The following is a 13,455-nucleotide window of genomic DNA, read 5'->3' on the forward strand; positions in this document are numbered from 1 at the left end:
CCCTGAAAAATAAATGGCCTGAAAAGCCTTCAGCTAATCCAAAATGCTGCAGCAAGAGTCCTGACAGGGACTAGAAAGAGAGCATATTTCTCCTGTTTTGGCTTCCTGTTAAATCCAGGATTCAAAATCCTGCTCCTCACATACAAGGTCTTAAATAATCAGGCCCCATCTTATCTTAATGACCTTGTAGTACCATATCACCCTATTAGAGCACTTGGCTCTCGCTCTGCAGGCCTACTTGTTGTTCCTAGAGTATTTAAAAGTAGAATGGGAGGCAGAGCCTTCAGTTTTCAGGCCCCTCTTCTGTGGAACCAGCTTCCAGTTTGGATTCAGGAGACAGACACTATCTCTACTTTCAAGATTAGGCTTCAAACTTTCCTTTTTGCTAAAGCATATAGTTAGGGCTGGACCAGGTGACCTGAATCCTCCCTTAGTTATGCTGCAATAGACGTAGGCTGCCGGGGGATTCCCATGATGCATTGAGTTTTTCCTTTCCAGTCACCTTTCTCACTCACTATGTGTTAACAGACCTCTCTGCATTGAATCATATCTGTTATTAACCTCTGTCTCTCTTCCACAGCATGTCTTTATCCTGTCTTCCTTCTCTCACCCCAACCGGTCGCAGCAGATGGCCCCGCCCCTCCCTGAGCCTGGTTCTGCCGGAGGTTTCTTCCTGTTAAAAGGGAGTTTTTCCTTCCCACTGTTGCCAAAGTGCTTGCTCATAGGGGGTCATATGATTGTTGGGTTTTTCTCTGTATCTATTATTGTACGATCTGCTGTACAATATGAAGCACCTTGAGGCAACTGTTGTTGTGATTTGGCGCTATATAGACAAAATTGAATTGAATTGAAAAACCATTAATTTCACACCCGAGCCTCAACTCTCGCTGCCCGGTACCAAACGACCGGGCCGGGTTGGGGACCACTGCTGTGACGCATGCAGTACTCTTATCTCTAATTCCGCGAGAATAAACCCAAACTTCATTTTTTTGTAAACCTAACCATATAGATTTGGTCCCTAAACCCACTGAATAGTAAACCTAACACATGTAAACCAAACCAAGCAGTATGTGCAGCAGGATATGACCCCACCTGCTCTATTAACATTAGAATGTAACAGTTTTTACACACATCAGATCCAACTTTGTAATAAGCATCCACATTTAAAAACTGATCCTAAATATTGTAACTTTTCTCATTATCATTTTACTGTCTGTTAAGGGTAAAAGAAAAAGAATGAAAGTTTAATGAATACTTTTTCAAATTCAAACAAACACAAATTTTCTTTTGGATTCTTCCTCAAAACCTCAAAATGTTTTTTGTTGTTTTTCCTGCTCATCTGGCCGAAGGACCTGCAAGTTTATGGCATGTTGAGACATCCATCTGTCCGTCTGCAGTTAACTAGAATTGGTAAATGTCCAACAGTGTTGGTCTGAATTTAATTAAACTTACACATTCAGTTAATGTCCCTGCATCAGTACCAGCACATCCACTGATTTTCAAAATGAGTTAACACACTGATTATGGGCGATGTAAAATAAATAAATAAATAAAAAAAGACTAAGAAATGGTTTACAATAAAATGTGTCAGGTTAATACTCCTTGGTGTGAAGGGTTGTCTTGTATGGGCGATGGAGGGTGCATTTTCCTTTCCTGTGACACCCTGTGCCTCTCTCTAACGCCTCCCTCACATGTTTGGCTCATTGTGTGAGGCAAGGACTAAAAAGGACACAGTGTTAATCCAGTCTTTCACTCGCCTCATTGAATCAAAACACACACACACACACACACACAGATTGGGCAGAGAAATAGACTCCACTTTCAGTGCTGGTAATTTTAAGTTCAGTAAAACCTCTAATGTGCAGTATTATATGTTACATTTTCCAATCTGACACATAATAAATAAATACATTTGTCATTGTTTGGAAACATTTATTCAGCTATTTATTTACAGTCACATTATATGCAATGAAAATGAAAACATCTTTCTTTATACAGTTTATACACACAAACAGAGAAGGAACCACAAAGAGAAAGATAAATAAGAAGTAAAACATGGAACACTAGATACAACAAATTTCATCACTTTCATTGAAAAGTTTTACGTTGTGTTGAAAACAGAAGCCATGAAGATAAATTCATGGGACAAAATAAGGAATAGAAATTTGAGAAGAAGATTCACACATGAGCTCAGAGCTCCTCTGGTTTTTCCGTTTTGCTCCTCTGGGACGATACAACAACGAGAACTGACAGCCACAGGCTCGGTAGGCTAGTTTTTGCTATTTGGTCTATTTGTACTGTAAGAAACTAACAAAACCACATTTTTAACATTTTTAACTACTAAATGTTAACAGCAATATTTCACATTTCTCCTAAATTCTATAATGTTCAGCGCTTCAACCTCAGTCATTAGACCCAATGTTGTTGTATAAAACTTCATTAAACAGAACTTTGAGGCAGGAAATCTGCTAACAGATTAGCATCCTTGCACTTAAACCTGCTAGTGGCCATGCTAATGTAGTATAAGACTGGGCTGTTGCTGGTCATAAAAATCAATCGAAAAGCAGGAGAAGCAGGGTTTCTAGGAAATGTAGTAGTATTTTGGAGAACTCTATTAACCAGGCAGAGTACCAGAAAAGCAACGTTAACTGCTGCATAATTATACTAATACTAAAGAAGACAATCAGAATTAACCTGAAGACAGGATTTGACTACATAAGTCAGCATAAAGCTTAATGAGAAAACGGTCAATAGATAACAAAGAGTAGGAGAGTTTTGCCTTGAAGCTCAGTTAAAATCTAAGATGATGCAGTTTTGTTAGTCCTCCAGCTTTATGGAAGCAAAAAGTTAAACTGTGTTGTGGCTCTTTAATTTATACTTTGTGAGCCATTCAGAGGAAGTGTGCAGTTAATATGTTAATATGTTTGTAAGCATCTCTATAGGATGCACTCAGTATAACACGCAGTCATACAATGACATCCCGAAGTTATGTTACAAAAGGAATTACGTTTAAAACTGAAATATGGTTAAAAATGCATCAAGTTATAAAACTCTACAGGCGTTTGGTTTATTATTGAAACAAACACCCTGCTATGCACACGATGCTGTACACATGTGTAAGTTACTATGTGAGCGTCTTTAGCGGATGGGGGCCTTCAGAGCAGCATCCACCTCCTCCTCGGGCAGCAGCGTATGCCACTGGGCCACAGGACGCCTAGGATTGGCCAGCATGTCTGACCAGTGGCGCAGCCCGACGCCTGAGGCGCCGTAGCCAATCCAGCACTTGCCGATGGCATCGTTGCTGCCCAGCTTGTCATAGTCATATACGGTGATCACCACCTGAAGTTTCTGTGTGAGGAGACAGATGAGGGTCAGGTGTGCACCTTTATTCCAAGTTGAGTGATGTTATTGTACAGCTTTTGAGTAAACTCAGGTTATGATGGTTGGTCAGGTTTAGCTACTGGGTAATGCAGACCTATGAAAAAGAAAGTTTTAACAGGACTCACTAGGTACGATCCATGATTCAGTGGCTTGTAGACTCACCTTTAGCAATAATTACTTAATTTTTAACCCACTCTTCAACAATCTTGCTTCAAGTCACTGAAGCTTGAGGGCTTTTGTTTGTGTACACCTCTCTTAAAGTCCTGCCACAGCATGTCGATCAGGTTGATACTGACTGGTCATTGCAACACCTTCATTCTTTTTCTTTTCAGCCATCCTGTTGTAGATTTGGATCATTGTCTTGTCGCGTCCCTCTGGAATACTTTGGTAGTACTTTCACATTTATAATTTAACCTCTTAACACCTAGTGTAAGCATCATCATCATCAGTGAGACGCCCCCCCCCCAAAAAAATACTTTTTAAGCAACAAATTGCAAAAATGCTCCATGTTGCAATTATGATACAAATTAAAACTATATGAAATAATATTTGTAATTTAACTTTTTTTCTTTTTAATTCTCAGACGGTTTGATAAACACTATTTTTTTTTATTTAAATTATTACATGGTTCCAGCTTTAAAGGGTTGATACATGTAGTGACTGGTCTTCTGAGAAGGCTAAATCAAACGGATTCATTTGAAATTTAAACCTATATTATTTCAGTGTTTTCTCTGCTCAGTCTGCTGTAAAACTATATAACATACCGGGGATATGTGAACTTTGCAAATTATACAACATATTAAAACTGTGGCATGAGTATCATTAGAGGAAGTTGGGGCAAGACTAAAGGAAAATCTCTGCAAGAAGCACAAGATGAAATTTGATTTTAAAATTCTATTGTTTACTTATAAAATTTTAAACAATATGGCACCTGACTACTTAGCTGATCTCCTCTGTCTGTACAGCCCTCAGAGAGCACTAAGATCATCGGGCCAACTGCTCTTGGTGCAACCTAGGTCTCGGCTGAAGACCAGAGGAGACCGTGCCTTTGCCGTTGCTGCACCCAGGCTATGGAATACTCTCCCTCTTCATATTCGCGCGTCAGATTCCATTCAGTCTTTTAAATCACGTTTAAAAACGTATTTGTTTGATCTGGCATTTAAGGCGAATTAGGGTAATTTACATCTGGCTCTGTATTTAGATTATGTAACTATCTTATATTTTATATATTTGTAATTTATATTTTAGTGTGATTTTATTTGTACTGCGATTTTACTGGAAAGCACTTTGGTGTACTTCGGTCTTAAAAATGTGCTATATAAATAAATTTTGATTGATTGATTGATTGATTGATGAAATCACAAAATCTATACGAGCTAGGTAAAAATGTTGCCTTTATTCTTTTGAGTTTCAAGAGCCAATCGAGAGGCAAACATGGGGGCACGTTTTCCAGATGTTTGTGTTTCTTCTCATTCAAACACAGTGCTGGAATTTTCAGCCTAAACCTGGCACAGCAGTATTTCTAACAGCCTCTGTTTCAGGCCTCCTAAAATAAAATAGTGCACAAGCTGAATGCAACCACAGGAAAAAACGTTGCACAATTTAAGCCCTGTCCATTGATGCAACTCTCTGGTCTAAATATGACGGGGTCAAACTGTGATGCATACAAACCTGGATCTGGGAGAACGGGATCTCGAAGCTGAAGCTCTCATTGAAGTAAGGATTCAGTGTGTTTTGCTTGACTGACGTCTTCTTCTTTTTGATTCGTTTGCCGTTGTGTTGAAGAACTACCTTAACGAAGGGATCTGAGAGAGAGACATGACATCAGGATAATCAGTTAGCAGAGCTCTCCAGAGTCTTTAACAAGCACAAGTACGAGTATGTGTGTTCACCTGACAGTCCTCCAACATCCATCTTCTTTAGATTCTTGGCTTCCATAATGTTAACCGTTAACTTTCCGGCAGTGGGGACATAACGAAGGGAAATACAGATATCACCGAGTTTCTCTTGCTGTCAGGAACAAAAAATAAACACAGGGATTTGGTTATCTTGCCCAAAACCGGTATGTACCATTAGATTTATCATGTTTCCAGGAGATGGAAAAACACCTTTACCTCCTCTTTTTCTCCTCCAACCAGATCCCGCCATTCATGTATTGGCTGGCCGAGGTCTATGGAGTTCATGGGGATCTTGATTTCACCGATGACATCATGTTTACCAAAACGGTCAAAGTCAAAAACTTGCAGCACCAAAGTCTGACCGCCCAGTTCACTGTAGGGTATCTGAAGAAGAAAATTATTAACAATGTTGAGTGATGAGGTGGTGCTCAGCGATTTAAAAATATAATATCATCAGTGTGATTCAAACCTTAAAGGTGAAGGTCTCATTAAACACAGGGCAGAGGTTCTTGCGCTGGATTTTGGTTTCAAATTTCTTTTTCTTGTCTGGCAACATGTAGACTTTGACGTAGGGGTCTGAGGTGCCGCCCATGTCCATGGCTGGGAGATCCTGAGCCTGGAGGATGCCAACTATCAGCTGCAAGAGGAGGGAGGAAACAGATGTTAGATGAAGGTCATAAAATCCTTCTTTTATTGGGTTAAATGTGTGTGTACCTGATTATCAGTGAAGTTATAATCCAGTGTGTACTCAAGTTTGCCAAGGGACTCTTTCTCCTCCTCCTGCTTCCCTTCCTCTCCTTCCTGGAAGACACAAATTGGATAGAAGTTAACACACCATGCCACACCATGATTCTGCAAAATGTCTAAAATATGGAAAAGAAAATGAACAAGGAAGGCTTAAATGTAAATATTTAAATATAATACTCTGGTTTGGAGTCTGTGTGAAAATATAACCCTTTGATGAAATAATCTATATTCTCCAGTGCCCAAAAGCAAAGTACTGGCAGTTCTGACTCCTTTTGTGTTTACCCTAGTGCACTGTGGCTGTTGTGTGCAGTTTAAGCAGTGATTTCAGCCATCACTAGTCTCAACCTGGATAAAGGCCAAACAGCTGTGAACAGTTAATCAGTGATTACAATCAGATAGAAAACCCAGAGCTGCAGCTAACTCCATCTGTTGACACGCAGAGGGTGGAGGATGTATGCAGCCATGGATCTTTCTTGATTCACATCCCAATAATAATAATTATACCTAATAACACCCTCATTTCCTAATTTAAAATTTGATACTGCAGCCAGCAGCTGATAGCTTAGCCACAAAATTGTAAAAAAAAAAGAAAAAAGAAAATCTACATTCTGCTACCATTTAGGATAAATTAGGCTAGCCTTGGGCCTTAGGCTTCCCTTTCTTTCTGTTCCTAATAGCTGCTTAGCATAAAAAGCTCTGCAAATGTGTGATAATATGTGGCAGTTAGGGTGAATGTTGCATAGCCTGTAGAGATCTGTGTCCCTCCATTGATACGCTTCCTCAGACAATCACTGACCCACCACCAAATTCGTCATGCTGAATAATGTTACAGGCATCACAATGCTCTCCACAGCTTCTGCAGACCATCTGTGGGGCATAGACGTCCGTGGTGGACCTGCCAGTTCTGGTCTTCTATTGCAAATAGAAATCAGGTTCACAGTGCCAGACAATAAGCAGAGGGCCCACTAGAGGCCCTGAGGCTACCCTCATGAAATCTGTTTTTGAGTGTTTGGTCACACACATTCACACCAGCTTCCAGCTGGATGTCATATCGTAGCTCAGGAAGTCTTCATCCCGTTCTTCTCGCACAAAGAAGCAGATTCTGGTCCTGCTGAATAAAAGATCCTCTAGAGTCTGATCCAGCTCTCCTAGAATATCTGTTTGTGTCCTGGAATCTCCTCCATGCCCTTGAGAGACAGCAAACTCGCTGACAGTGGAATATATTAATGTGGCATCCTGGAGGGGTTATATATTATATGTAGCCTCATGCTACCAGCGGTAACACTGACTGTAGCCAAATGCAAAACTAATAAAAGATAAGGGGTAAAAATCCTCCACGTGTAAAAACATTGCTGTTTTGGGGGTTGTCTCAATGTTGCCCCTCTACTGCACAACCCACAGTAAGGGAATTTTAGACCAAACTAAGCAGAGTTACCAAGTAGTGCAGGTTTTCTTCTTTTTGAAGAAAAGAAATTCCTCTTTTCTCACCTTTTTCTCCTCTCCCTCCTCTCCCTCCTTGTCCTTCTTCCTGCGTCCTCGTCCTCCCTTCCTCTCGCGGGCCTTCTTGGGCTTGCTCTTGTTGAAGCACTTCTTGTAGATGCAGAATCCCAGGCAGCCGACAAGAGCAAGGACCACAACCACAATGGCACCCACAGCCCACATGGGCACTGGAGAAAGGATGAGAGGAAGGGGAAATGTAGATTAGTGCTGCATAAAAAGAAAAGAGTGATCACACTGCACAGGTCAGAAAGTCAAACGCTTTTAAAGTGTTAATGTTAATGTGTCATCCAACATAATCAGCTCACAATATCATGGCTTCTTGGGCTTCCAACAGGTTTAGTGGCCCTCAGCCCTCTGACTGGTTTAAATCAAATTATTAGCACTCTTACTGTGAGCATTTATCTCAAAGCACTGCTGTTTCTAAGAAACGGTAGCTAGCTATACTGTAGATGAGTAAATAAACTTAAAGACTGACTCTATAAAATACTTGCTTTTAGGGTCAACATTTTATCAGTTGCCTTTTTTCATGTGTCTGCTGTTCCGCCCAGGATGAGTTGGAATAACCTTAAGAACGTGACTCTGTGCGACAAACACAGCAGCATGAGATGTGAGATGAACTTACTCTTGAGTTTATGATCTTGGAGAGCAGGACAGAAAGGTCACACGGCGAAGAAACGAGAGAAGACAGAATGGGAAAAATGAATGACAGGATGATGAGATGAAAGAGACTGAGATAGATACCCTGATCTGCTTTCTGATGCACAATTTCATCTAACATTTTCCTTAAGTTTACAATATGAAAGTTTGTGATTTTTTTCTTTTCAGCTTAAACTGTAACGTTATGTTTAGATAGCCGTGTGCTCACTTGGCAGATGTGTGAGCTCATTAAAGAACTTGTTCTTCACGCTGTTAAACTGGTGGTGGGAGACGGGTGGTGGAGGGGGTGGCCGCTCCTTCTCCTCCTCCTCAGCTGCCCGGCGGAGCCGCACTCCAGCCATGTTGACCAGTCGCATTGTTGCTCTGTAAAAAAAAAAGGAAAGCAGACAAACAATAAATAACAGGATCCAAGCTGATCGTAAAGAAGACTTGACGGAGACAGCAGCGAGACGATAGGATTGCAAATCGGCAGATTTAGGAGACAGAAAACCAGAAGAGATGCATGTTCAGTCACAGTCAGTCCTTCTCTTTGTGTGTTGATACACCACTGCTGCTTGTCATTAAAGGGCATTTGTCTATGCATGCTTTCATTTTTCTCCTTCCCCTCATGCCCCTCCCTGAATCTGGTTCTGCGGGAGTTTTTCCTTTCCACTGTCATCAAGCGCTTGCTCTCTGGTTGTCGTTTTCCTTTTTACTTTGTAAAGCCTTATAATGTGCTTTCAGCTGGCATTTGCTGTGGATCAGCATTCACATATAAAAATATAAAAGCATATGAAAATTAAATTGATATGAAATGAATCAAATAAATTAAATTCATTGTTAAAAGTTAAATTAGAGTTTCCCTGCAACAGATTGGTGGCCTGTGCAGGGTGCACCCCGCCTCTCGCCGGGTGCACAGCAGTTCATTTGTATTTATATGGTTGATAAAATGGTTGTGATCAGGCAGCCACACATGTCCAGCAATGGTGGGCAGCTTTTGGGAACAATATTACAAATTGATTGTGGGGAGGTTAAAACCTCCACTAATTTTAGTCTTTAGATTAATTGGATTTTTTAATTTTACCTACACGATGCAACAGAATTACTACAAAGTGCAGTAAAGTAATAGCTCTTCTCACTGTTTCACTCTGATTTAAATGTGCCCTCATTTCATTCTGTCCTTTTTGACCTTTGACCTGGCTGTAATCCCTTTAATCCTCTCTCCATCGCCTCATTCTCATGCTCAAAGTGTGTGCTTAGTCTAAAGCATTGTGTTTTATCAGGTAAGTGAAATATTCAAACTCATTTGTGTGTAAGTGTCACTGTAACTTCATCCCTTTTACATAGACTGCTGTTGTGTAGTTTAATCTGTGTTATATTTGATAAGGTATTCACATATTTCATACATTGTGTTCAAACTAGATAACAAGTAAATGTATCTGTACGTTTTCTGAATGTATAATAATATAGTAGGAAACTGAATTACCCAGTAAAATCAGGTGCTTTTAGAGTTCCACATGTACAAGATTAATAGAACAATCAGCATATTCTAGACTACCTATGCAACAGTTTAAGGAGCCAATTTTTGATTGATATTTAATTTCATTATTTAGAGATTTTTTTAAGTAGCCCCTTTGTGGCCCCTACAATTTGTAGTGAAACTTAAAAAGGTAAAAGTTGTGCCTTCCTGCTTCACCCAAGACATTTCAAATCATGCAACTTTTCCTTTGAAGGCAAACAGTTGATGTTTCTGGTTTGTTTTGCACTTGTCACAGTTTGCGCATGTTTACATCAAAGTTAAGAGAACCCACTGTGCAAACTGGCAGTGACCACAGCAATTTGTTAGCGACCAAATCAATCAAATGAAGGTTTTTAACCAGGAAACTCCAGAACCAGTTACCTACCAGTTGGAGACTACACTTTTTTCCCTAGCAGCCAGACATTAACAGCTAACAGGACTAGGTCTGAATGAGTAAGGTCTGATTTATTTTCTCAAAGACATTTTTTCCAGGTTTTCTCAAATCCAAAAATTCACTTAATACAACCTGATGTTAAAGGCATACTTTTTTGGAGCGTTTGGCTAACAAGCTGTTATTTTGTGAACATCTCTGTTTGTCAGTCAGTAACACGTCCCGTTTCTGATTCTTGGTTTACACTAACACACTTCTAGTCCATTTGAAAGTGGCTACATTGTTTCATTTTCTACAATGTAACAACCTAATACAAATACATATTACTCATCCTACCTATGTAGCTGAGCAGATAAATAAGCTACATCATAGCAGACCACAAGGTTAGTTACTTTTAAACACACACAGGCCCCTCCCACGTCCCTCTGTCGCTGCACAGCACTGTAACAAGATTAATTGCCAAAGGTAATCCAAAAATCTCAGGCTTAACCAAATTAAGGACAGTTTGCCTCTCCGGGGTTCCTCCCCTTTCTCCGCCCACACTGTCACCACTTCTCCTTCACTCCTCCTCCCTCTGTTGTCTCCATCTGTCTGTGATTAGTCCTGATTTAGATACATGTCTCCCTGCTGATATGCACTACTGCACACGGAGAGGCTCATAGGCAACATATTTCAATAATGAGATCTGGTTCAGCTGGCAAGCTTTGTTACAATGACCCTTACAGCCCCCTGATTGTATAAGCAGAGGATTAGAGAGGGAGACCGAAGCATGTTTGTGTGTCTGTGTTTGTGCATGCAGATAGATACATAGAATAATTCACTGTATGTGTATTTTGAATGGATTTGCAGACCGCACATTGCTGTTAACACTAAACTGCATCAAAAAGAGGTTAAAACATATTTACACACAAAAATAAAAAAAACATGTGAGTCAAAGTAAAATACAATTAAATTATTTCAATTGCAAATAAATGAATGCTTCATTTTATGTTTTTACAGGATGGGATCATCAGCGTATAACATATTAGTTTAAATCAAATAAATGTCTCAGTAGGTATAAGCCTCAGATGGTATAGTGAGGATCCTGGATAATAGCAAGCATCATACTATGTATCATATTACTGTTTATGCCACAGGAAGGTGTGTTAAATAACCACCTGTTTGGAGGGATTTAGAACACCCCAAAACCTTTGGATGATAATTGCACATGTTTTCTGGGTCACAGCAGCTTTAAGCTGGGCTCCACCCAAAGTCAGAATCCTGGTCAGTAATGTGTGTGTCTGTCCAGAATTTAAAGCTTGGAGAAACACAGTCCACCCAAATCACACGTCAGAAGACTGAAATTCAGTTGAAAGATTATTAATGTGAACCAACTCTTGAAGAGAAAGGATGCCCCACACACAATAGTAGCAACGGTTTCTTTTTCCTGTTTTGTTAAGAAAACTCGTGTTACAAACAAAGAAACCTGAATCTCAGAGTTTGTCAAACATGACAATAGCCAGTAAAGTGTATTAATATTCTGCATCAGCCTCACATTCTCATGTTCTTTAATTGCAGTGTTGTATAACTGAGTAAAAGGACCCTATTGTGACTGACACTGTATAAATGGTATTCATAGCAAGAGTGCTTGTTTTAGCATAGAATAAACTGGAAAGGAGACAATTCCAGCTGACACAAAATGCAGCAGACATGTGAATCAGCACTTTGTTTTTCATTTTATGCACTAACTTGTTCCTATGATTAAAAACTCAAAACTCAAAAATGTTTGCACATTACTGTAAAATCTGCACTTTGTGAAAGTGCTGCCAAGAGGAAGACAGCTTAGAAAGGTGTTCAGCGTATACAGGTTATTAGCTATGATGTAATAATCAGATTTGTGTTATGGTTAAAGAGTAAATCATGCATACCATTCAGCACATCAACCTTTCATATAGGATTTGCAGTTTAAGCTGCATTAGTCTTCTTAAAGTTGCTCTGTATCTGCAAGCCCCTTTGCTACCCATCTCCATCTCACCTTGATAATGAGGTAATATTTTGTATCTGGGTTGTTCATATGATCACGTCTTGGATACAAAAACCCCCAAAAGGATAAAAATGCACTTTGTAAAACATCAAAGATGCACTTTTCTGTAGTTTGTCTTCAGAACATCATCGTTTCACCTCATCGATCTGGAAATGCGCTGGATACTCTGGTGATCGGCACTGTTGGAGGAACTACAGATTGTGGATATTCCTTGCCAATACATTGTCTTTCATAAAGGAGCACAAGGTGACTCACAGCTGGGGCTCTACTGCTGTTTTTAACAGCAGCTCTGTGGATGGCATTTATTGCCTGCTGGCTGGTTCATCATTTTATTTACAAGGAAACATCTCAAAAGCTATTTTTGAAATGTTGCACCTCAGAGTTTACAGAGCTGACGTATACAAGCTTCAGTGAGCCATCAGATCATCCAACATGCCTCCACCAAATACTTGGATTGATTAATCAAATATACTTATTGATGTCTAAACCCCACTTCTTCCTGTTAGTAGATGGAAAATGAACCAACAAAAAAATCAAGGTTCACCTCTAATACAGCAGCCCATAGCTGCCAACCATGACAAAACAGATCCTTTTTGTGGAATAGATTAGCTTATCAAAACAAAGTTACTGGAAAAAGTCATCTGCACTTACAGTAGCCCTGACAGGAAAGAAGCAAACCTTTAACCTCCATAACAAACAGAGATGTTACAGGCGAATACAGCAGGTGACTTCACGTGATCACAGACACTAGAAATAGAGGTAGATTCCTATAATCCACTTAAACTAATCTTTGCCACCTTAGGAATCCTACACTATGTATCATCAAATGTATTTTCCAAGAGGGAACTTTCTCACTGCTCAAAAAAAATAGATACTCAATAACTGAAGGGTGCAAATTAATGTCTACATGGTTATATCTTAAGAAATTTACAGCATGACTGTAATATGCTTATAAATACACAGACGTGTACAAAAGCAGGGAGGTATTAACTGTAAATAAGACCTGAAATAAGACACTGATACAAAGCTTGATACTTTATATCTACGGTATAGACAATATTAATGTCAACAGTTTGATTAAATGTATATTTTATATGCATTATATACCTAAAGTAAAACATGATACGGTGAAAATAAAAGAGGAAAAGCATAACTCACATGATGTAACCTCAGTCCGTCTTGTGTCTTTTTCTGTTATTACTTTCTGCATCCAAATGTTCTCCACCATAAATCCTCCACCACTGATTAAAGAGAAGCTGGTGTGCACGACTGTCTCTCTCTCTCACCCCCTCTGCACTAATCCTTGCAGTATCCCTCACTGCCAGCTACTAACTAATCACCTAGTTTAGTTCTGTGTTTT

At 39.6% G+C, this 13,455-nt stretch overlaps 1 protein-coding gene across 2 annotated transcripts; it reads right to left on the bottom strand.

Moving 5' to 3' along the window:
* Nucleotides 1-1,911: 1,911 nt before the first annotated feature.
* On the bottom strand, nt 1,912-13,399 carry syt5a (synaptotagmin Va). 2 transcript variants are annotated; one of them, XM_082529297.1, is made up of 10 exons: nt 13,254-13,399; nt 8,392-8,546; nt 8,149-8,163; nt 7,515-7,693; nt 5,994-6,080; nt 5,749-5,916; nt 5,496-5,663; nt 5,274-5,391; nt 5,053-5,186; nt 1,912-3,348 (listed from the first exon to the last, which is right to left on the bottom strand). In XM_082529297.1, exons 2-10 carry the CDS (start codon nt 8,537-8,539, stop codon nt 3,139-3,141), a joined length of 1,227 nt encoding a protein of 408 aa, XP_082385423.1. In that variant the 5' UTR covers nt 8,540-8,546; nt 13,254-13,399; the 3' UTR covers nt 1,912-3,138. The 2 variants fall into 2 exon arrangements, with proteins under 2 accessions (XP_082385423.1, XP_082385424.1); XM_082529298.1 differs by lacking the exon at nt 8,149-8,163.
* Between the last annotated feature and the right edge of the window lie 56 nt (nt 13,400-13,455).

The sequence above is a fragment of the Aulonocara stuartgranti genome (assembly GCF_965226115.1).
Source record: "Aulonocara stuartgranti genome assembly, chromosome: 4".
Classification (NCBI taxonomy): domain Eukaryota; kingdom Metazoa; phylum Chordata; class Actinopteri; order Cichliformes; family Cichlidae; genus Aulonocara; species Aulonocara stuartgranti.

What these genes read in the sequence shown, in the direction of transcription:
- syt5a (XM_082529297.1), bottom strand. Translation starts at nt 8,539, where the DNA reads ATGCGACTGGTCAACATGGCTGGAGTGCGGCTCCGCCGGGCAGCTGAG. An exon ending in ATAACTTCACTGATAATCAG is followed by an intron (nt 5,917 to 5,993) that starts GTACACACACAT and finishes CTCCTCTTGCAG; the next exon opens with CTGATAGTTGGCATCCTCCA. An exon ending in GGATGTTGGAGGACTGTCAG is followed by an intron (nt 5,187 to 5,273) that starts GTGAACACACAT and finishes TCTCTCTCTCAG; the next exon opens with ATCCCTTCGTTAAGGTAGTT.